The sequence below is a fragment of the Rhamphochromis longiceps genome, linkage group LG19 (assembly GCF_057381845.1).
Source record: "Rhamphochromis longiceps isolate RC_006_pf linkage group LG19, R_longiceps_female_GT1.1, whole genome shotgun sequence".
In the NCBI taxonomy this organism is placed as follows: domain Eukaryota; kingdom Metazoa; phylum Chordata; class Actinopteri; order Cichliformes; family Cichlidae; genus Rhamphochromis; species Rhamphochromis longiceps.
Window position 1 is genome coordinate 27,127,232 of NC_140575.1, and position 24,118 is coordinate 27,151,349.

At 40.4% G+C, this 24,118-nt stretch overlaps 1 protein-coding gene across 1 annotated transcript; it reads left to right on the top strand.

The window, feature by feature from the left end:
- Positions 1-912: 912 nt before the first annotated feature.
- Positions 913-21,448, top strand: asap3 (ArfGAP with SH3 domain, ankyrin repeat and PH domain 3). Its single transcript, XM_085391243.1, has 26 exons — positions 913-1,339; positions 4,866-4,938; positions 7,340-7,485; positions 8,690-8,764; positions 9,606-9,655; positions 10,671-10,794; positions 11,755-11,840; positions 12,099-12,174; positions 13,082-13,168; positions 13,415-13,524; positions 14,184-14,253; positions 14,376-14,463; positions 14,821-14,869; positions 15,638-15,804; positions 15,902-16,035; positions 16,141-16,232; positions 16,365-16,545; positions 17,461-17,546; positions 17,654-17,769; positions 17,851-17,918; positions 18,731-18,838; positions 19,016-19,223; positions 19,341-19,632; positions 19,726-19,942; positions 20,127-20,258; positions 20,563-21,448. Exons 1-26 carry the CDS (start codon positions 1,214-1,216, stop codon positions 20,635-20,637), a joined length of 3,036 nt encoding a protein of 1,011 aa, XP_085247369.1. The 5' UTR covers positions 913-1,213; the 3' UTR covers positions 20,638-21,448.
- The last annotated feature ends 2,670 nt before the right edge of the window (positions 21,449-24,118 follow it).

Sequence of the window (24,118 nt, forward strand, 5' to 3'; positions counted from 1 at the left end):
TTTTTGCTGATTGAATATGATAGAGATAATCAGTTACCTGTTGAATTGGCAGTAATTCAGTTTTTCCCTTCATGTATCTAATGTAGGCAAATATGTGGTTTTGTGGTAACGCTAAAGGGAGCGACTAAAATCAGCCATCTGCACTTCATAGTGTATTTTATCGCTGCTCAGCCTGAGGCAATGTTCACTGATACAACTCCTTTTTTCAAGTTGACAGGCTTAACAATAGCAGGCATGCAGGACTTATGTTAGACACACAACCCTTGCCTTTCCCCCCCACCTCTCTGATGCACTAGGTCTTCTTTTCTTTTCCCTTTTTTCCCTTTCTTTTCTCCCCAAACGACTACAGGAAATGTCAGTGAGGAGGGATATCAAAAATCCTCCCCTTTGAGAAATATCTTTTCATTAGATGAAAAGGAAGAAGAAGGAGGCTTTGGAGCCTCAGCCAAGAGGATCAAGGTGCAAAGACGCAATGAGCCATATAATTAAAGAGCAGCGCACATAAAAACCCGAATCCTTTTCTCGGGTTTAAAGAAATACCTTTTCCTCCTTCCAGTGTTTTGGTAAAACTGCAAAGTGCAGTTTTGAAAGACAGCATTCAGTGACAGTCGATAAACTGTCCTATCATCCCATCCATTGAAATTCTTCTCCTTAAGTTAAGCCTGTGAAGGAGGAATTCTGCATCCATGGCGACCGGACTATAGTTTGCATAGAAATGAGAAGTATTAATGAAAGAGGTGGTGACAAGAACACACACACACACACACACACACACACACACACACACACACACACACACACACACACACACACACACACACACACACACACACGCTTTTCTCTCTGTTTCTGGTTTGCCAGAAAGCACAAACATTCCCACGTGACGGTGGAGTTTGCTCCCTCCCTCACTGAATGCGCTCAGTAGCGCGCTGGTGCACCTTCACGCGCACACGTCCTCGGAGTCGCTCGGGACTTGCAAAGTCTAGTTTGACTCAACTTTCCACCTTAAAGACTTTGTTCAAAGGAACTCAAACTCAGATGAATACGGTGTTTTTTTTATTATATATTTTTTCAGTTTCCGCAAAGGAAGGAGGGAGTGACCGTACTGTTGCCCTTCTTCTTCTTCTTCCACTTCAAATGGGACTTACATGCGCGCGTGTAACTTTGCCTCACTTTTCTCTTCACTGACTGTCGGACCCGCTTCGCCCGAAACATGCCGGAGCGAATAAGCGTTTCGGACTTTGTGATCCTGACAAACGAGGATTTGTCTTCTCCGGGGACTTCAACGTTTCAGTCTAAAATGAGCGACTGTCGGAGCACAGTTTCAGCCGTGGAGGAGGTGAGAGTTGTGGAAGGGGGAGGTGTGTGCAGAAGACATACACCTTTGTTGTTTACCTGACGTTTTACCCCTACCTGTAGCTTGTGTTTTTTTTTTTTTTGTTTTTTTGTTTTTTTTTTTAAACTCAAGCTTTAATTTTCTTTTTGTAACACAGTTTGCACGTGAGCACAGGTTTCAGCAGTAAACTTGCGGTGTTTCACGGACCGGTAATTTATTTCCAAAAGGTATAGAACCTACAAATGCAAAGTGCTGTGGCTTTGTGTCGGAAAAAGCGGGACTGTCAGTGTATTCATTTTGGAATTTCATGGTTCCCAGTTTAGAACATGGGAATAGGTTATGTTTTCTGAAATGTGCAAATTGATGGGTGCTGCACTTGTACAGGACAGGCTTAGAGTGCGTATATGATCTGTTCAGTATAAACCCCAGTGTCTGATTCAGCAAATAAGTGAAGGTTACATGAGGTTACAGTGTTTATGTCGTCGGTCTAGTGGGAGTCAGAGTGGTGGGACACTAACAGAACACACACGACACAGAAACATGCCTGAGTCACACAGAGTGATGGATTGTGTTTGTAAGGGTAAGCATGCACACATGCCCATAGCTGCAAGCAAGTCTGTCTGCATGCCCCTCTTCATAACTAGTACTTTGAAGACTTGTTTAAGGCTTCTCTGTGTGCACATTGGTGTTTTGTTTGAAATCTCTTCTCTCAAAGCTCCTCGCGCAAACGAGGAAGCAGAGGGAGCCCACTATGAACTTGGCCATAAAACAAATATTCCAAATGTGCATGTCAATACTTCCTTGTCTGTATTCTTTGTGACTAAACTTTGTGGATCAGGGTTCTGCTGCGGTCCATATGGATTTGTGTTTTTGGTTAGAGTCACATCAGTCTGAGTCACTGCTCCTAGCCTGGATATCTTGATGCCCACCTCTAATAAGAGGAAACCTCACCATAGCCTGAGAGAGATGAAGGATCTTCTTTAGGAGTTCCTTGGCTTGAAAGTGAGACTAAGTGGAGACTTTAGAATAAAGAAGAGCATTTTAAACAGCTGTGTGATGCATTTAACTTGGGCTCATGTCCTTATTTATCAGCATGACACGCTGGAAAATACATGGCTGGAATTGCTGTTTAGGGAGGGTCACGCTGGAATTCTACACATGTGAACACAACCAGATGTAAGGGCAGTTATTTCTTTTCATAGATGCTCAGATTATAGTTATCATGTTCAGTCAGCTCATCCAGGACTAGGTTGATTAGTGGCAGGAGTAAACCACAAGAAGAAAAGCAGAAGTAAACAGTTTCACTTTCTTTAGCAATAGGCAACAGTAGGTCATGTCATTCCCAGACATGCTTTTAAGAATCAATCTAATCTTGATCAATTAGTTGATGTGTTGAAATGTTAACACTTTGTAACAGATCATATATCAGTCAAGTCATCCAATGTTAAAGTCTACTCACACACCCGTACAGTGGGAATACACAGCCATAGATAATGAAGCAAAGTAACTGTAAGTGACACTATCAACATGAGTACACATGCATTGTTAGTCTATTTCAGCTGAATGGTGGGTTGTCTCTAAAGTTTTTGCGCGCTCTTTCTCACATTTAGTTCATCAAAAGCAACCTGTTTCACTGACCTGCCTCAGCTTGTTTCCACTGTTTATTGCCATCTGCCAACCAACTCACCAGAGGAAACTCCAGCAACTCCCATCTCCAGTCTCCTCTAAATCACTTTCCCACTTCTTGACTATGGCGTCACATAACGGAACACACCCGCACCGCCTTTTAATTAATCAACTAACATTTAGGGAGTGGACCCGACCGGGAAGGCCTGTGGTTTGTAAACAACACCGTCCGATGAGGCAGAGTGTCTGTTAAGTCTAGATTGCTGGCTCATTAAAGCTATTTCTGGTGACGTGTAGGTGGAGTGTCGTAAGTGTAGTTCATTTAAACCAGGGCCCGCGAGAGGAGCATAAACAATATGTAGCTTCAAATAGTTTGGGCTTTGAAGAGTTATTGTTCAAATACAATGAAGGCATTTTAATGTCTGTTTCATGTCTTTGTTATGCAATGTTTTTTTTTTTTAGTCTCACAGTGAAAACCTGTTGTTTCAACGCAGACAGTGACAGGTGAAATGCATATTGTGACATCATTTGGGACTGTACACGACAGTGAAACGCAGACTATCATATGCTGGGTGAAGGCTTACTCATCTGTTTTGGCTTTGTCACACATCGTGAGAAAATTAAACCAACACAGTTTCTCAATGTATTTTCTGAAAAGTGTACCAATACACTTGCTGGCACTTTATTAGATACACCTTTCTAGCATTAGATTGAATCCCATTCAGAAGTGTCTTAATTCATTGTGGCATCGATTCTACAAGTTACTGGAAACATTCCTCAGAGATTTTGTCTATATTACCACCACAACATCATAGTTGTTTTTACAGATTTGTTGGCTGCATGTCCACGGTGTTAATCTCTGTTTTACCACACCTTGAAGTTGCTCTGTGGGATTAAGATCTGGTGACTGTAGAGGCCCTTTAAGCGTCACAATCAAAAAAGCAGTTTGATATGATTTGAGTATTGTGAGGTGGCACGCTATCCTGCTGGAAGCAGGCATCAGAAGATGGATACACTGTGGTGATAAAGGAATGGACATGGTCAGCATTGCTGAGCATTGTTTAAATGCCAAAGGATACTTTGGCATTTAAACAATGCTCAGTTGGTAGTAAGGGGGAGAATATAGGTCAAAAAAATATCTACCACACCGTTACACTGCCAAAGACTTGAAGTGTTGATACAAGACAGGATGGATCCATGCTTGCATGTTCAGACCCCACTATTCACATTTCATAGCCAAAATCAAGACTCATCAGACCAGGAAATTTTTTTTCCAGTCTTGTGTTGTCCGGTTTTGATGAAACCGTGCGAAATTGTAACCTCAGTTTGCTGTTCTTAGCTGACAGGAGTGGCACCCGGTGTGGTCTTCTGCTGTTGTAGCCCATCTGTTTCAAGATTCAACATGCTGGGCATTCTTGGATGCTCTTCTGCTTACTTGGCTAAACTTGGTTATTTGAATTAAATTTGCCTTCCTATCTCATTGAAGCAGTCAGTCTGACATCAACGAGGCATTTTCACCCAGAGAACAGCTGCTCATTGGATGTTGGTTGGTGATGATTGTCGTATGGGTGGGAAAATCACAGTAGATCAACAGTTTTGAATTATCCAGACCAGGCACCAGCAATTAAGCAAAGTTCACATGAACTTAAATCAGTTTTCTTCCCCATTCTGGTGCTCAGTTTGAACTTAAGCAGGTCATGTTAATGATGTCTACATCCCTAAATGGACTAGGTTGCTGCCATGTAATTTTCGGTTTTAGATATGTGTATAGACAAGGAGACGAACTGGCATAGCAAACAAACTGATGTAACGGAGAATTCAGTAAGCATACTTTTTGCTGTAAATGTTGAGTTACTGCAAGTGCAAACATCCTTATCTCTTCCTGATTTCTCTTTCTTTGCAGTCTCTGGAGACAGACCACATAGCCCTACAGAGGATGAAGAAAACAATCAAAGCTATACACACTTCTGGAATCTGTAAGTGCCAGCGTGTCACATGCAATTCTCATTCACTCAGTAGATTATGAGTTAAAGAAAACAATTCTACCTGTACTTATTACTTAGAAAAGTCCCCTTAGTTCTCTTTTTTTTGTACATGAAAAAGGTGATACCGGAGAAAATGCAACAGAAGCACAATAAATTAGCTTACACAAGCTGTAGTTGCACATAAGTTTGTATTTAAAGTGCTACAGTGCAAAAGGGAGCAACAGAAATGGGAAGAAAGTAGGGTAATTTAAAAACAAAATCCCCAGATAATGATTTCCATCTATACAGAAAGTAAAATAGCCCATCTCTCGCTAGCCAGCTGTCAAGTAAAGGTCAACCTCTATTTTGACTGTATGATCTGCTTTGTGCATAGGGGAGCCTTCAGTTCAATTCAGTTTTATTTATGCAGCGCCACGACAACAGCCACAACAACATTTCCTTACGTTGTAAGGTAAAAACCCTACAATATTAGAAAGAAACCCCAACAAACACGTGATCCCTTAAGGGTGAGCACCTGGCGACAGTGGGAAGGAAAAACTCCCCTTTAACAGGAAGAAAACTTCCAATAGAGCAAGGCTCAGTGAGGGGCAGGTATCTACCACAAGCAGCTGGGGGGCGAAGGGGAAAAAGAAAAGAGCAGTGACACACTATGAGAGAAAGAACCAGAGTTTAATAATTACTAATGACCCTTAACATAATTTCTGCTATGGATGACATCATCCGACTTGTGTTTAAGAGTGAGGCCCCCTATTCTGCCACCCAGGGATGATGTTTATTTAAACAACACACTCTATTGTTATGGACTGTGTATGCGTTGGATTCTGTGTTTAAAGTAAATGGCTTTGGTGGTTTCGGCAACTACAAGGCGCCCTCTTCATTGACCTCAGTATCCACAAGGTCACCAAGTGAGTGCTTTCTGAGTTTGTGTGTGTGTGTTGTGTAGATTTATGTCACTGTAGCTTGCCGCAGAGCTGTCAGATGTGGGCATGAATAACACATTAATGCTCACCTCAAAAATGTGTTGGAGAAACAGAGAAAATGCTTAACATGTCCCGAGTTTGTTTTTCTAAAGTTGCTTGCAAGCCTTGCTTCCCATTTTAAGGCATCGGCTTGTACTTTTTAGTAAAATGAGTCAGCAGGCTAGCTGCACAGAGTTAGGCAACCAGATGTATTCAGCTGTGCTATAGCATCTATAAAGAAATATTTTATTATTGTTTGCTTTGTCTAGTTTTTGTCTCTCTAAGTGGAATCATTACGGTTAGTTCCAGTAATCCGAGGCTGGGAGGCCCTTCCCGTTCACTCATTATGCTATTGAACCTATTTAACAGTCCTGATGTTAGTTGTGGACCAACAGTGTGACTCACAATGATAAAAAGCCTGACTCCCACCCCTCCCCCGTGCTGGTTTGATGCTCTGTTACTGTGTCACGTATTTGCAAATTAAGAGATTATTTTATTTCTTTCTCTATTCCCATAAGTACTCAGCACTTGTTTATGCCAAGATGCTGTGGCCTGTGAGTCTGTGTGTGTTCTAGTAGAGCAGTGAAAAAGCAGAGTTGCCCCGGTGGTATCTGGCAGTTAAAGGTCAGCTGTAACGTCATCCTTTGAGCTATGCAGCGACTCAGCTGTTTGTTATTTAATAGTTGCACGTATGTTTATTGTAATAATTTTTCTTTTCAGCGGCCATGCAGCCACAACCTCTGCAGTTTTCATGCAAACCCCTAGATCTCATCTCCTCCATCCCGCAGTTTGTCTGCATTCCTTCCTTAATTCACAATTTTTCTGTCAGACAAAATGTTCCATTTCTGCTTTTCAGCCAGTGTTAGCCTGTCTCCCATCTGCAGTCAGTTTACCATTTTATATTTGTCTTGAAGTGGAAGTGGAGCAGAAACTTGCTGTGCTTCCTCCCCATGTCTACTTCTGTCTGTTTAGTCAGCTCTGGGTGCCTCTACAGATGTCAGGTCCACGTTATAAGGAGCCCATATTTGTTGATTTACATCCAAGATTTCCTAGCTTGCATTATAACGTGTGTTTGTTCATCCTCTTTCCAAAAAACCTGTAGAATGAAACCTTGTTTTATACTACGTAAGCAAAAGTTGTGCCCAGATTCTTCTCCATCAGCACTTGTTCATAAATATTCAACAGACCGAGAGCTTACAAAAGTTAAGAAAGGGACCTATAAGCCTCTTGGACAAACATGAATTTCTATATGTTCTACTCCTCCTCCTCCACTGGGTGTAAACCAGTGCTAATTTGTCCCACATGCTCGCCTTGTTAAACTATTCCCAAGACAACAAGTCAGTCTGCCTTTGTCAGATTTTCTGTGCCTGTAAATTACTCTGAGTCACTCCTTACGGTCTGTATCAATACTTACTATGTGTGTTGTTTTTCAGCACATGTGGACAGCAAGGAGCAGTATATTGAGCTGCTGGAGAACTTGGGAAATAGCCACCTGACTCAGGACAACAATGAAGTCTCCACAGGGTTCCTCAACTTGGCTGTGTTCACCAGAGAGGTCACATCCCTCTTCAAAAATCTGGTGGGTTAAAAAGGACAAAAGATGGGAATACAAGGGAAAGGAGACATTTGCTTAAATTCTGCTGCTCTTACTAGAGTTGAAATCATTTACACTAGTTGCATAGAACTAGGACTAAGGAAGACATGGCTCTAATATACACAAATATTTATATAATCAGAGAATTTTCAAAGGAAATGTGCCAAATTTCCTTTGTTGTTCCCCATAAGCACATATGTGTGCTCACATACTTACATGCTGCATGAACAAAGGTGGTTTTTAACAGCTGAATACTTGGGCTTTTTGTTTGAGGCAGTCCAGAACCCTCCCTCTGATAGTTTCTTTGGTGATGATAATTCATCCCAGACCTCTACGTGTCCCTTAATGCCTCGTTTGAGTGTTAGTGTACGTGCCCCACTGTCTCAGTGTGGGTATAAACATGAATCCATTGATCCATGTCATCTGTCCATTTGTTGACATTGGAAGCCGGAATTTCCCTGTGTAAGAACTCTATGTGTTATCTATCGGTTACCCCAGTGTTTGGCTGCCAACCAAAACAAACTTGCCACTCTTCAGGCTGCTGTGTCAATATATCAAGGTTAGCTCTACAGTCGGCTCAAGGATGTGGTTGGACATTAGTTATGTTAAGAGCAGGGTTCGGCTTGGTTGTAATTCACCAGAAGCCATAAAAATAAAATCTAGATGATAATTATCTGGGGATGTGTATCGGTGAGTCATGATGAATGTATGTTGCCATGCATGCCAAAATACTCATGTGATGTACTTAGATGGAGGAACTGGTTGTATTACAGTAAAAGCGACTTGTTGGGGTTATACAGGTTGTTTTGTGATTCATTCTTCCCAAATCCACAATGGCGTTAATCTAAACCTCATCCAAATCTCAAATGAATCTCACTTTACTTTATACAAACACTTCATCCAGAGTCATTGCATCATCCTCCAACTTGGATTCGAGCATTGTAGTGGTGCAGTGTTTTGTTTTTGATGACTCGTTAGTTCAGAATAACAATATCACCGTGCTTGTGAGTTATCAATTTCTCATTCCCAGAAATGCTCGTACAGACAGTCAGAGTGCGTAAAACTCAATGTGGGTGCATCTGTTTCTGCTTATACTACAGCAGCTAAAGGTCATCTGTGGCATTTTACGAAATATTTTTCCATTCTTCACTGATTTTATTTATTTTTTTTGTTCTCTTACATGCTTCAGGTACAAAACCTTAACAACATCATGGCGTTTCCTCTGGAAAATGTGCTGAAGTCTGAGCTTCGAGACAGCAGATTGGTGAGTCTGGATTTTATTACTTACGGTATAAATGAAATTCTCATTTAAATACTGCAACCTAAACTGGTTCACATGTGATAAAGTTTTATCGTTATTGTTTACCTAGCAACAGATATGTGGATTGTAATCCCTTTTTTGAAAAAAGAAATGCAGATTTTTGTCAAATATGTGAGGATAGCTCAATATTATAAAATAGAAAAAGATGTTTAGATGTTACAGTTCACACAGAAATCTTCAGATGAGCCAACCGAAAGCCTCGTGATGACTTTATATAGTCAAGATGCAGTGCTTTGTATGTGAGGAGGTTCTGTTTGTGTATGGGATATCACTGTCTGGAAGAATGATTCAACTATTGCAGTGTAAACTTTATTTTAGGGGAGATTTCCTCTGGCAGAAGTTGTATTCACTTAAATGTTGACCCCACTAAAGTATTCTTTAATATAAGATTATTTATCCAAATGAAATAGTAAGAGTTTGCTACGTTCCAGCACAGAACTTACCCGTCTTGCCAAGTATTTAACCTTTTGATTTGCCATGCTAACACACTAGTGAATAATAACTAGCCAGTGCTTCTGCAATCTCCCATCTCTGCCCTGTCTTTTAAACAGCTGACTCTGCAACTGAATATTGCTTCATTATAACTGTGAAAGAAGGCACAATGCCCCTGAAATCCTGTTCATCCAGATAGCAGACTAGCCGACTAATTGCATCACAGTGTGTTACCTGTCTCGCTCCACCCGCTTGAGCAATAACCAGGAAGAGCTGTAAAGTACAGTTATTACTGTGTGTAATGCAATGGGGATATATTATTAATCGTTTTCTCTCCTCTCCCCTCAAACAGGAGCTCAAGAAACACATGGAGAAGAGCTGGAAGGATTATGATGTAAAAATGTAATTATCCATACTCTGTCCATACTGTTACTTCACATTCATCTGTAAGAGTCAGACTGCAGTAGAGTTCTTCATCATTGGCTCATTGTTTTCCTGAGAGTAAACAACCTTTTAAAAGCTGCACTGTAGATATGATGTAGTAATGCCATAGCCTCATGTGACATTTTGATTTGTGCGATGATAACGGCGCCGTGAAATGAAAATGTTTGTATGTCAGAGGCTGTAATTGTATCTGGCTTGCAAGCCGGTAATCTTGGAGTGCAGCCTCATGCCTTTTTAATAGGATGGCTAATCCACGTATAGGCCTCTGTGTCCTTGTCCTCTGCATTGCAGCAACTTCAGCAAAAGTAACGTTTGTTTCACATTAATTAACTCCAGCTCTATTGCCTCTTCATATGCAGTTTTAGTTGCCATTGTCTGATGTTAGCAGATAAACACGATATATACACTCATTTCCAGCAAGTGTTTTTCTAGTGAATTTGCAAAATAATGCAGACACGAGGGTTCACAAAGTGTAAATGCTCATAAATTCATAGCCACTTGCACAGGCCTCACATTGATGCATGACAGAAATATAGATGAAGATGGTGACGAATGTGTTTGTTTCAAAAGCTTCATGTATTATATTTCCTTCTCATGTGGGGTTTAGGAATTTGTGTGGCAGCACAAGTTAATAAGATAATGATTCATATCCCAAGGTCATTTCCAGTTACTTTAAAAAGAAATCAAGCCCAAGCATTTGCACTTTACAGCCGTTATTTGATTTCAATCCAGCTCTGGTTCAAAGTGTTTTATAATGCTGTAAGGAGATTACATTTCATCCAACTTCCTCGCTCGACATGAGAAAGGGAAGCATGATGGTGGAGTTTGTGATGGAGTAAAAGCTGCACATGTTCATACAGATGGAGCTGATCAGATTTAGCTTTTGTGACAAACATCGTGTGTGCAAGTAAAGACGGAAAACCTTCTTTATGTCTTCTTTCTTTTCTTTCTTCCATTCCCTTCCCCCCTCCAGAGTGAAGCTAGAGAAGGAGAGGAGGGAAAAGAACAGGCAGCTGGGACTGATCAGGACAGAGGGATCAGATGGAGCAGAGGACATGGAGAGAGAGAGACGGATCTTCCAGCTGCAAATGTGTGAGGTGGGGAATTGGTGCCAGTCAAAATACCATACTCCAGACTCCGTTGGCATATCTGAGCTGGGCTTCATTTACTTTACCAGGGTGGTCTGCTTATGTGGATTACATATTCTATTCATGGTGGACACTGGTGGTCACTCCTTTTTGTGTCTCTTCAATCCAATTCCTTTGATGGAAAAATATATTTCATTAGACTTAAACATGAGCATAGTTATTGAGTCTCAAAACTGAATTTCAGAATAGGTGGTGTCCTATAGATTAGCATACAAAGAAAATTCAGAAGCAGGTAATTGTGCATCATCATGCATAATCAATCACCAGATTGGGGGAAATGGGTGAAAAATGCACTTGTGGTGTAGTCCTAACTGAGTTTGGTGGTGCACATGCAGCTGGAGAAAAGCCTGAGGAAAAGAAATAGTCTTATCTTGACTGAGACCAGCTGTGGAGACAAAGAGGAGAGGCAGGGGAAGATGAAATTTTCACTTGTTGCAGCTTACCCTAAACCCTCTGTCTATTAATCTTTCTTTCCACCTACATATATGTAAACTCAGTAAATCACACAAAATGTCACATGAATGAGCAACACAGAGCTGTTTCAGGTAGACTGTGATGGACGAATCCAGATGAAGGTTTTATGGGGCAAAGACTCGAGTACAATGTAGTCATTCAATCCACACAGAGCTAAAACCCCATCGCTCAAAGTCTCTCTCTCTCTTTTTTTACATTTCATCATTACATACTGTGAATTTGTGTGTTTTTGTTTATCAATAAAGACTCTTTACATTCGAGCTGTACAGTTAAAATATGCAGTAAACACATTAAAGGTGTGCACTCAAGGGTGGAATTTAAGCTACTGAAAAACGGTAGCGTCATGCTTCGCTGCATGTTTTTACAGACCCATCGGTCCTTTCTATGGAGAGTGGTTTCAGAGGTGTTTTTAACTGTCTGTTTTTATTCTTTTAGTACCTTTTGAAGATCCAGGAGCTGAAGGTGCGTCAGGGTCCTGATCTTCTCCAGAGCCTCATCAAATATTTCCAGGCTCAGCTGAGGTCAGTATCTCAGCTGGCATCTACTTTCACAGATATGTTGAGTTTTAAGGGATTCTGCACAGCAGTCGGTCTTTTTGCAAAGCCTGTTGCGGTTCTTGTTAACCATTTACACTTTTTATTCCTACCTAGGCTTTTTTTTTTTTAATGTGGGAGTGAAACTGTTGTTACAGTTACAGCATGTGGTGTTTTAGTTGGTGTGAAATCAGATGTTTAAACTAAAGTAGCTTGTCTCAGCATTTGTTCTTTTTCTGATCTCAGTTTCTTTCAGGATGGGCTGAAGGCTGCAGAGAATCTCTCTCCCTTTATCGAGAAGCTTGCTTCATCTATTCACACGGTACACATGAAAGCTGCTCTTGTGTTTTTCACTCCTCCTGGATTATATGCATGTTTTTTCTTACCCAGTGTTGCTGTAATTTTAAAAGAATATTTGATTGCACTAAGAAGTCAAAATATGCACATACCCCACATATTGATGCTATCATTCTAACAGACTACTTTTCTTCATTCATTTATGTTTGGGAGGAAAATACTGTGCACATATAGAATTTTACAGTAAAACCCTGTGTTATGTTTCAGCATTTACTTTTTCAATGTTGGTCTTTCGCAACAGCCAACCCCCTCTTCACTGAATCCACAAGCAGCGACTGTTTAAAGGAGTCTCTTCCCAGAAATGCTTGCCCTGGTTTCCAATAGATGGAAATGAATGTATCATTCATTTTCATACTTTCCTTAGTACACATCTATTTCTCCAACCGCTTTAACTGGGTTTCTGCCTGCGCACTATTTGCCGTGCTCCATTTTTCTGGTTGGAGCTGCTGGAAACAGACTGTTAACTGTGATACTGGAAACGTTAGAGGTTTTTCTGGTTCTTCATGGGCAGAACACAGAGCCGTTCAGACATGCCAGACCTCAGTCTCGGGAAGGAAATTCAGATAGAATCTGTGTCATGGTTCTCCAGGAAAACAAAATACTTAAACTTCCCAGTTAAACTGGCCTGTGTTGCTTGTGAGTGTGGTCATTCTGCTTCTTAATTCAAAATGAAAAACCTCAGAAGACTACACACCCAAATACTGAACTCTGTTCTAGATCATTTAGATCGTTACACAAAGCTGTGTGTTGTCTTTCCACACCCAGAACAAATGAAAAAAGAAAAACATGTATGTGATCAAGTGAACATATTCTCTTCTTCCAACTTTTTTCTTCTTTTTTTAGTAAAAATATTTTCATGGTATGTTTCGTAGGTTCGCCTAGACCAAGATGAAGAGGTAAAACAACTCACACAGTTGAGGGATTCTCTTAGATCACTTCTACAAGTGGAGGGCAAAGAGGTATGTTTATTTATGTTAGTCTTTATTTATGTCTGGTAAGTTAGCTTACTGTAGACCTTTTAATTTGTCTGTGTAAAACCAATATCAGCGCTATAAAAAGCCCAGGTGCACTGGCTTTAAGTTTCCTGCTGATTACAACAGTAGTGTTTTGCCACCGTTGTTATTGTATTGCTTTGAATTTTTATAATCTGGACAACTGGTTTGAAGCTTTAAAGTTAAATCCTTAAATCACTGTTTATATTCCAGGAGTACCTCAACAGGAAAAACTCTGGCAATGGGTATAGCATTCACCAACCGCAGGGAAACAAGAAGTACGGAACGGAGAAATCCGGTTTCCTGCTTAAGAAGAGTGACGGGTGTGTAAAGGCATTAGCTGGTGTCATGTATGAAGTTGGAACACAAGCATTTTGCAGGAATCGCAAGTACATACAGAATAAGAAGAATGGGGTAAACGGTGCTCACTAACATTGTAAAAGACAGAAATGATCTCAGCTGGGTGAAAATTAAGTAAGTATGGCACAGAGAAAGAAAGGCTAATGCAAACTTCATCTGCCCCAGCTGGTCTTCATTATTGTGAGATGAACATTCAAGCAGGGGCCCCTCCTGTGGAACTTATTGGCAGACTGGCTAGCTAGCTGATCCAACATTTGCGTCATGCGCATGCACGAACAGACACACACACACAGTCCTAGATTAGTGTGTGATAAAGAGAGGGGATGTGGTTCAGTAGGGCAAATAGGAGGCTTTGGGGGAGTAAACTTTTCTCAGGCCACTGACAAAAAACAGAACATGTGCTTTAGCAGTTTTACCTGATTCAATCAAGATGACGAAAACTATACTGTGAATAGGAATAATCTGGGCCAGCAGCGTGTATCTAATGGTATCTGTTAACACGGCTTTCACTTAATGCACTGCACACATCATACAGAGAGTTAATAAATATATTCATGTATTTGATTGTTTTTTTTTAATAATAATTGGCCTTTTTCTTCTTCATTTGTGTTTCATCTCAAAGGATAAGGAAGGTTTGGCAGAAGAGAAAGTGTGGAGTCAAATTCGGCTGCCTGACTATTTCCCACAGTACGGTGAGGACTCATGATTGATACTGTGCTTTTAGACAATAAATGCCACATGAGGTAAACTGTCAGCAGTGAATACAGCAAATATGTGAGCAAATACATACTGATACAAATGTGTTTGTCTTCAGATCAATCGACCCCCAGCCAAGCTGAACCTGCTGACCTGCCAGGTGCGACCGAACCCCGAGGACAGGAGGACCTTTGACCTTGTCACTCGTAGGTTTATTTTTAACTTTTGACCTTCAAGCTTTCCCCTCAACATATGATCATTACAGACTGTAAACAGTCATCTGCAGCACAGATGACTTGGAAACTTGCCTCTTTGGTCCTCACATTTGAAATCAGGATCTGAGACATTTAATTTTGGTGTAAATGGCAGACATTCCCAGTGATTAATATGAAGTGCTGCGCGGTAAAACAGAGGTGGTTGTGTGCTTCACGCTTGTTTTATGCCATGTCTAGTTGCGCAAGCTTTATATTGACTGTTGTCTTTCAAGCCTCTCTGCTCCAATTTCTACTGTGTAATTTAGTTTTCAAGATAATATTTAACTTTTGTTTTTTCCCTCTCGATAGATAACCGGACATATCATTTCCAGGCAGAAGACGAGCAGGAATGTTTGATGTAAGCTTTGAAAGTCCTGTAGGCTGCATGCTGGCATTTTTGTCTGTTTTCTCATTATAAAGCAAATTGTTGCATGCCATACCCTTTTTATGTCAGTGGAGTTATGTATAAGAAAGAATCTTTACAATGTACACATGAACAGCCAGGACTCCAGTCAGAGACAATAAATCGTTCCTGTAAGGAAAGGGTTAAACATGTTTTCATGAAACAAGAAACGCTATAATTTGACGGCTCATGCAGTAAAGAACAAGCTGAGCTGACAATTTACAAAAAGTAAGACAAACTAAATGATGCAGAAAGACTGTTTGAGTCTGACAGAAACCTAGTCTCTTCTGGGTGGGAATTTTCTTGGTAGCCACAGGCAGCAAGCAGGGGAACTTTGTGTGTTCTGATGTGGTTTTGGATGGGATTGCAAGTGGGGTTCTTCGTCCGCTGTCCTTCCCTTCTGTGTGGGCCTCCAGGCAGTTTCTTTGATGTGATGAGCTATGTAAGTTTAGGGGTGCAATAACAAATGGTTTAAATGGAAAAGTACCCGAGCTTCAGAAATGATAGATGTGAGAATCACTAACTCATATTTCTATATTACTCATAATTCAACAACAAAAAACATGCATAAAAAATAGTTTAGCATTTTTTGATGTTTTAGTGAAAGAGTCTTCTCGTTTCCCATGGTGTCGCTGACTCTCTGTGGTTTAAACTTCAAAATGAATTGTTACAATATATGAAATTTAATAACAATGTTCTAAATGTATATCGTTTGCACTTTAGTTGGGTGTCCGTGCTGCAGAACAGTAAGGAGGAGGCTCTGAACACAGCGCTGGGTGGGGATCAGCTTCACCTGCAGGACAGTGGGCTTCAGGAACTTTCCAAAGCCATTATTGCTGAGCTTCGACACATGCCTGGCAATGAGGCCTGCGCAGACTGTGGAGCTCCAGGTTGGCCAGTCATTCTTATATATGGTTACAGAAGTACAAGCATGCAATTACATTTGTTTTATGAGCATAATGAATAATCACCAGCTGTGTCTCGCAGATCCAACATGGCTGTCGACCAATCTGGGCATCCTGACGTGTATTGAGTGCTCCGGCATCCACAGAGAGCTAGGGGTCCACTACTCCAGGATCCAGTCCCTCACTCTGGACCTACTGAGCACCTCCGAACTACTGGTACTAAATAGACACATGGGAACAGACAGACATTATGCAACAATGTGCTATTCTTTGAAATGTCTTCATGTCACATATTTGTGGATGTATTGTGTGTCACTCCAGCTGGCCGTCAGTATTGGCAACACTCGATTCAATGACATCATGGAGGCAGGGCTTCCAAATGACTCTGTCAAACCATTTCCACAAAGTGACATGTGAGTCTGATTTATAATTTAAGTGATCATGAAAATGAGTTATAAATACACACTTCCTTTGACATTAAGAATGGCTTCAACAATGCCAGCTTATTAGTTTATATTATTGAATTGCATTTGCTTAACAACCAGGAATGCCAGGAAGGAATACATTGTGGCAAAGTACGCTGAGCGTCGCTACGTCCTACGCAGAGAAGAAGCAAATCCTAGCCTGCTTTATGAAGCCGTGAGGAGCCGTGACCTCGCTTTGCTTCTGCAGCTCTATGCTGAGAGAGCAGATCTGGCCAAACCACTCACACTCCCCGAAGGACAGGTAAAGATAACTTAAAGCCACAAGTGGATTACCACACATTCATTTCCTCCAGAAAGCTGCCCTGTTAGGGTGGGGAAAGCTTGTAATAAACCTATATTACGCAGTGAAAGATTTAAACTTTTGACATTCCTGCAAATGATGTGCGTTTAGTTTGAATGACAGCTACATCCTGACCGGGTCGTCCATCCAGTTTGTTTACAGGTTTAAAGGGAGAGGTTTTAAAATGCTGCTTTGTTGTTTTTACTTTAGAAAAGTTGACAGAAATAAAGACAGAAATCCACCTAATGTTTACAAAAATATATCTATATGACACAGTGCTCATATAATGCAAGTAAACAGTTGCAGTATTTGAAATATATTTATGGGTGGGTCATGAGAGGCCCGCCCATCTCTTTTGACCTTTAATTTAGTCTTTACCCTCCTCTGTTGTCTCTCTCCAACGCCTCGCCTTCAAGTCTTTAATCATATTCTGCCCTCCTGTTATGGACTTCCTAGTCAGCGCATGTGCGCGCGTGCATGTGTGTGTGCTTGTTTGTGTTGGTTGGCTTTCATTTATTATTTCAGCTCTTAGTTCAGAGCTCATGTCTCTGGAGAACAAATAAGCCAGGCTCATTGAATTATGCAGGCTCTTCTGTCTTTCTTCTGCCCCTCCTGTTTGCCCTTCATATAAACAGATAAGGCCTGAAGCTTTTAGCAGTTTTTAACACAACAACATGAAACAGTTGTTGCATGGTCAACCTCTGACTTAAGCTTTAGTGTTATCATATTTGTAAGACTGATTTTTAACATAATGTGCAGCCACTTCAGGTGATTGACTGAAGTAGCTATGCAAAAAAATATGAAAACAATATGTAGTACAGATGGAAGATCTCTTTAAATGTCACCAATTTGACTTTATCTTTGCTTTCCACTAAGGGACTCAAGGAGACAGCGCTCCATCTTGCTGTGCGTCTGGAGGAAAAAAGCTCTCTGGCATTTGTGGATTTCCTTTGTCAGAACAGGTCAGACATCGATATGTAGCATGTTTTACTTACTTTGCATGGACAGTTTGGTTTTTGCTTTAGTACAGTTTTATGCCAGCTATCAAATCTATACATTCATCTTACAGTAACTGTCTGGAGAAGAGAACCGCAGAGGGGAACACGGCCCTTCACTACAGCGTCTTGTATCATAAGCCTGAATCTCTTAAGTTACTCCTCAAAGCGAAGGCAGCGCTTCAAACGGGTACATTTTACTCTGTTAATTGTATTTCTCTTTTGCATAGTGTCACAAGTAGAAAGCCGCTATTTTTTCTTTCTCCTGTAGTGAACTCGGCAGGAGAGACGGCCTTGGATACTGCCAGGAGATTGCAGCATAAACAGTGTGTCGAGCTGGTGAGATCTCACTTCCCCTTTAGCTTTTAAAGTTTTTAATTCATAATACTCAGAACACACACTGGCAGGAAGTAAGTTCAGCTGAGGAATCAAGTGGCAACATTATAATACCTGCCAGAAATCCAACTCCAGAAGCAAAATGACCCAATTTCCACAGCTGGAAACACTACCTTGAAATAACTCCCTGTGCAGCAGAGCTCAGCTAGGGAACCCTATCCTCATTGGATCCCAGTGTGTATCATTCATAAACTGGTTTTATTTTCTTACCGGCCATCTGCCCTGCTGAATCAGACCTGCCTTGAGTAACATCCTGTTTGATTGTGAGAAATCTTAGAAAAGAATCCTTTGTGGAACAATAAAAAAAAAAAAAAAAAAAAGTTAGACGAGTAAACTACAAAATTCTTGCGTTGCATAATCGGCTGTACAACTTTTAGCTTGCAATGACACACGACTGTTTATGTGGAAGGATGTAGACAGACTCTTTGGACTTTTGGTTTCACTTTGGTGAAAAATGTTGACCCAAGAGTCAAACTTCCCCTTCATGCCTTTTTTCCTGCTAGCTGTATTTTTTGTCTTTAACATAACAGCTAACAAAAGATTGCAACGTTTACTATTATTAGTAGTAAAAACAAACAAACAAAACTACATTACAGCAAAACGTTAACAAGCAAAATAAAGAGAAGACGACAATCAAGTCAGCATAGGAGTGAAATAAATTAGGTTTGATATGACAAAGTTAACCGATCAAATAAAGTCGTGTGTACTAATGTAGATAGTTAAATATTCTTTTTGTGCTCTTTTGTGTTTTTTAGTTGGAGCTGGCGCAGAGTGGAACGTTTAACTCTCAGATACACGTAGAGTTCATGTGGGAGACGCAGTCTCAGGAATTCTATGACAGTGAAGATGACCTGGATGAGAGGGTAAATGCCACACACACTAACCACAGTCATTACTGACTTTACCTTTAAGTCAAAGCTTGGCCTTTTTCCTTTCATTTTACATTATCCATTTTGGAAAGTTTATAAATAAAATTTAATGAAGAAAGATGAGGCGGCGCTATAGAAATTAATGTTTTGTCTATTATCTTCTAACTCCAGGTGAGCCCATTACCCAAAAGCCGATCTCCTCTGTCATCAAATGGAGGTGGTGGACACTGGAGTGTCAGTTCTTCCGCTGCTAGTACAAGTAGCAGACCTTGTCAGGCTTACGAGAATATAGAATTTCTATATAAAAATCCACCAGTCAATAGCGCCCCCTCTGGAGCTTCAATGCCTCCGCCACTGCCAGCTAAATCCATCCAAAGAGGTAAACTACGTTATACAGATTCTCTAGATTAAAAATAAATGAATGAGTTATTTAAGCCAATGCTAGTTTTATCAATTTACATTGTTGCTCTTGTTCTTCTTTTTTTGCCCTCCACAGGCCGCTCAGACCCACAGATCTCAGCCACATCGCATGAAGGAAACCAAATTCCACGACGCTGCTCGAACCCGTCCTATCACTCATCCAGTCCCCAGATGCAGGCACGACAGAGTCCTCCTTCAGGAAATACAGAAAACCAAGGCCAAGGTGGGAGACCCCCTAGGTCTCCAAATGGACAAGCAAGCCTGCTCAGGGCGCATAGGCAGACATGGGATGGTCATCTTGGTTTGAGTTCTGGATCTCAAAGTGGTGCCACATCAGGTTTTTCTCAGAATCACATAGGGCCTGTCAGGTGAGGAAGAAGAATGTGAATCTAGCTCCTGTTGTTTTAATACTACACAGTTTAGTATAATTTGATCTTGTTATTTCTGGGTTATTTTTCCAGTTCGGAGAAGACCACGTCATACCGCCGCACGAGCAGTGGAGGAGGCAGCCAGGGAAAGTGTAGCGTTTTGTCTTCGGCCTGTGTGGGCAGCCAGGAGGATCTGTACTCCACCCCAGGAGGGAATAGTAAAGCCCTTACCCCAGCTACTGCTCCAGTCCCCGCCCCTTCGTCCTCACCTGATTTGACCTGTATCCCACGACCTCGCAGGAATGCTATGGTACAAATGACAAAGACACCTTTTTGTATTATTTTTAAATAAGTTCAAGTTCTCTATGTCACACGCTTCCATTTCAGGAGTTTTTCACTGGGGAAAAAACGCTTAAGAGATTTCACAGTCAGTGTATGAATTTGCTGGTGGCACACTGAGAAGCATAGCTTACAGAAGCATATGTCTTTTCCAGGTTTCTAACAGCAGGCCACATCAGAAGCGCGTCAAGGCTTTGGTGGACTGCCGAGCTGTCAGTTCTGAGCAGCTCGCCTTTTTCAAAGATGAAATTATTGTGGTCACAGCCACTAATGACCCCCACTGGTGGGTAAGTGTAACTACAGATTCATTACAACCTATTTCCCACTCAGGAGCAGCTTTCTGCATGAAGGCCCAGCCATCAGTCTAAGATAACCTTGTTTATTCACCCACTACATACTTTTTCTGTCAGTAGTTTACTCAGGAGTCAATCCAACAGTTATTACTATTTGGCATTTTTGTGGATTTGTATATTTATAAACTCAGAGTAAAGTACAGTAAAATTAATTACCAAAGTTATAAAAGTTAAAATAAATTGACTGGAAATAGTACATAGAGGGATTTGATTGACAGACATATATTTTTCCTAACAGACTGGTCACATAGAGGGGGATCCATCCAGGAGTGGGGCCTTTCCTGTAAACTATGTACACAAACTAACAGACTGAAGAGGGAACACAGTATTCTTCAAAATGGCAAAATCAACCATTTGATCCTTGGAAGTTGATCATCACAAGTTGGAATATATCCAGGAGTGGACTGTATTATTTTTCTTGGATACAACTGGAACTTACAACATTCCCACATAACGATTTCTTGGCAAAGGGATATGTGAACATTGCGACTTTAGGATTTTAAACATTTAGTCATCCCTAGAAGGCAATAACAAGAACTGAAAGCTTTCATGCCACCCTTTCTAAAACCCTAAACAGCTATTAAAAGGAACGTGTTGTGCATTTATTGTCCAATGTTCATTTGACCATTAATTATATATTTGTATAGCAAATGCTGAAGTTGCTTATGCTGATCTAGGACTTGTACATAGAGGCAATATTTACTTGTAGGGCAGAAACCCTGTAAGGCACTTTAAACTCTGAAGGAATCTTCAGAAAAGCTGGCACAGCTGTAAGTGTGTATATAGCCAGCTACTGAATCGGGATGTAGCTTCCCCCCCTTTTCCTTTGTTCTTAATGGAAACCGTTGAACTGTTTGGAATCGCAGTATACTGTGACTTGGATATAAGGTTCAAACCTGCTCAGTGTCTCAGTGCCGCCTTCCCGGGAACCTGCCAGCCAGTCTGCCTCCTGCAGGCGTCTGGACACCCCAAGGAGAGATCAGAAACTTTAGCCCAGCCGTGTTGACTCTCTGCATAGCTCTCTGGCGGCATGGAGAGCAGAGGATCGGGTTTCTTTTGGCTGTAGGCACTATTCTCTGGAGAACATGAAATAACGATGGTGTTAAGAAAAAAAAAAAAAAGACTTCTGTATTACCAGAAAATGGCACTTTAAGAGGGCTTGTTAAGAATAGCATCCTACTGCAGTAATTTGTTCAGTGAACACTTCTTTTCATACACACACAGTGGCCTTCAGGATCCTTTAGGAAAGAAAGGATAGGAAAGCAGAGAATGGGAGAGCTTTCACTGCCAGACGTAAATCTTCAAATCTAACACATTTCACAGAATTTAACCCACAACTTCTTGTACATACGTGTCTGAAATGTCTATATATGTGCACTCATCCAGAGTATATAACACCATTTTTACATTTTATGTATCATAAATGATTATATCATTACAGATAATCTTACTTCATGTCACGAATTTGATGTCCTCTCATTTGACATATTTTGTCTTCTGGTGTTTTGTTAGTTGTTAAATGACTGTGGATGGGAGCGGATGGACACAGATGCATAATATATTCATAAAAGCATTCTTTCTCATTAAACTAAAAACTTGTCACAGTTTCTTCTGGCAAATAAATCATGGGAGAAGCAGGTTATCAAAGATGACAACAGTTTACTGCAGCTGTAAGTAGGAACTAGCAGATTAGCTAATTTCATTGCGTGTATTTGACACATACTCATTAAACTTCTTTAACTCCTGTGATGTCTTTTATACTTTTACATAAGGTCAGATATTTTGGTACCAGGGATGTCATCTACTAATCATAAGGTTGGTGGTTCGATCCCTGGCTGATTGAGTTATTGTGCCAAACTGTTACTGGGCGAGATTCTGAAGCCCGATTCGCTCTGGATGTGTTAATCGGTGTGCAAGTGATATAAGACATGGGTTGCATAAAGTACTTTGAGTGCTTAAGTGAAGTAGGGAAGTGCTATATACAAACCAGTCCATTTATTTCAGCACATTATTAAAAGTTGGTGGAATGGTAACTCGAGACAGCAATCAGGGAGATTAAAATGCACTTTACTGTCTTGTCTCCAGCTGCCTGTGGCTGCGACACAGTATAATCTAGGCTCAACACTGCCAGATTATGAAATGTGTGACTTATAATACTTAAGAATACACTAATCCCTAATAGTCCATATTCTGAAAACCTGAACTCATTTAAGATCTTTAGAGTCTAATATAAGACCTGCAAAAAATTACTTTGTTCTAATCAACAGGTTAAAACCTCTTTTTTAAAAAAAAGAATAAATTGAATTTTAATTTTGACATTTGCTTTTCCACCTTTTTCTTTTTCCGATATTACCCCCCATTTTATTCTTAAATGACTTCCTACAGCTAAATCTCTTCAGCCGTCTCTCTTGGCTGTATTCTCTACAGTTCTGTGTTATTCCAGCTTCACTTACTCTCCATCCAGATGTTGCTTATCCCCAACCCTCTGTCCCAGAGCCAGGATGACCAAATTCCAACCTGTCACTTACATAACACTTAACTAACAGCCAGGATAATAACTCACTCTACCACATACTAGTCTGTTCTGCTGGCTGAGCAGCCCTTGTGTAAACCCATATCCGTTGTCCTGTCTGGCTGTACTAGTACACCCAGAGTATATAAATGTCAGCTGTAAAATATTATTTTCTGAAAACCTTTAAATAACAAACATCCGTTCGCTAATAGGCTTATCTATTTTATCATTACATACACGAATACAAGAATGCACAAATATAATTTAATGTAATACACTGAAATATTATAGGCATCTATAAAATGTGGAGTAAAATTAATGATTCCAAAGCAATTTTTTGTAAATATAATAGGTTTGAATATAAATTTGCAAACTCTTAAAATTAATAAAATGTAATGGAGATTATACTAACTTCCTAATACTCAAGATAGTGAAATCTGTGTAAAACCCATACACATGCTTCTTATTAACTGAGAAGCAGTAAAATCACTGGCTTAAAGTGATATAAGACATACTTGTTTGCAATAATGAGCACTTAGAAGTGGGATATATTTGAGTAATTATGCAATTTCCCTGAACAGAGGGTTATCAAGCTTCCACTTAACTGCATAATGAGCTAAGAAAGGACTCTAATGGACAAGCAAATGGCTAAATGGCACACTCACTGGTAAGACATGCTAAATGTATTTGCTGGATGATGCTTTCACAGTTTGTTCCTTTCTGGCCTGCAGCAGTTACGTCAAAAAAGCAGTTTTCTGCTGACCTGGGCCTACACTGCTGTGAGCTACTGCAAGCTGCTGCTGCAAGGTGACCCTAATAGTTCTTAAACCTCCCACGCAACGAGACAGATTAAATTTAGAGATTCCATCTGAAATTTGAGCACTTTATATTAGCAGGTTCTGGGGAAGGAGGAAAAAAAGCAGCCCATTTCTGCAGCATTTGAATCATTAAGTCCATTTATTCTAATAATTCAGGCTATTTTACAAAAAAAAAAAAACACCCCTATAATGCTTAAAATGAAATCATACTAGCCTTGCACAATGTGGCTCTGTGCCTCAATTTTGTAACAGTGTCAAGAGAGCAAAAAGAAGTAGTAGCAAATTCAAGCAAAATAAGAAAACAGGGCAGAACATTCAGTATTTCACTTTCCAGCAAAAACCACAAGCCTGTTTTTCAAAAGTACATCAGTTACATCAAGGTTCAGGAGATAATTAACTTCCATTTCAGCTCAATTTTTAACACTGAGAGAAAATCAGTGGCCACAACCCTGCAGTTAAGCATA

Coding starts and splice junctions, on each gene's coding strand:
- asap3 (XM_085391243.1), top strand. CDS start 1,214: ATGCCGGAGCGAATAAGCGTTTCGGACTTTGTGATCCTGACAAACGAG. Junction 1,340..4,865: donor CAGTTTCAGCCGTGGAGGAG/GTGAGAGTTGTG, acceptor CTTTCTTTGCAG/TCTCTGGAGACAGACCACAT. Junction 18,839..19,015: donor AAGATGACCTGGATGAGAGG/GTAAATGCCACA, acceptor TTCTAACTCCAG/GTGAGCCCATTACCCAAAAG.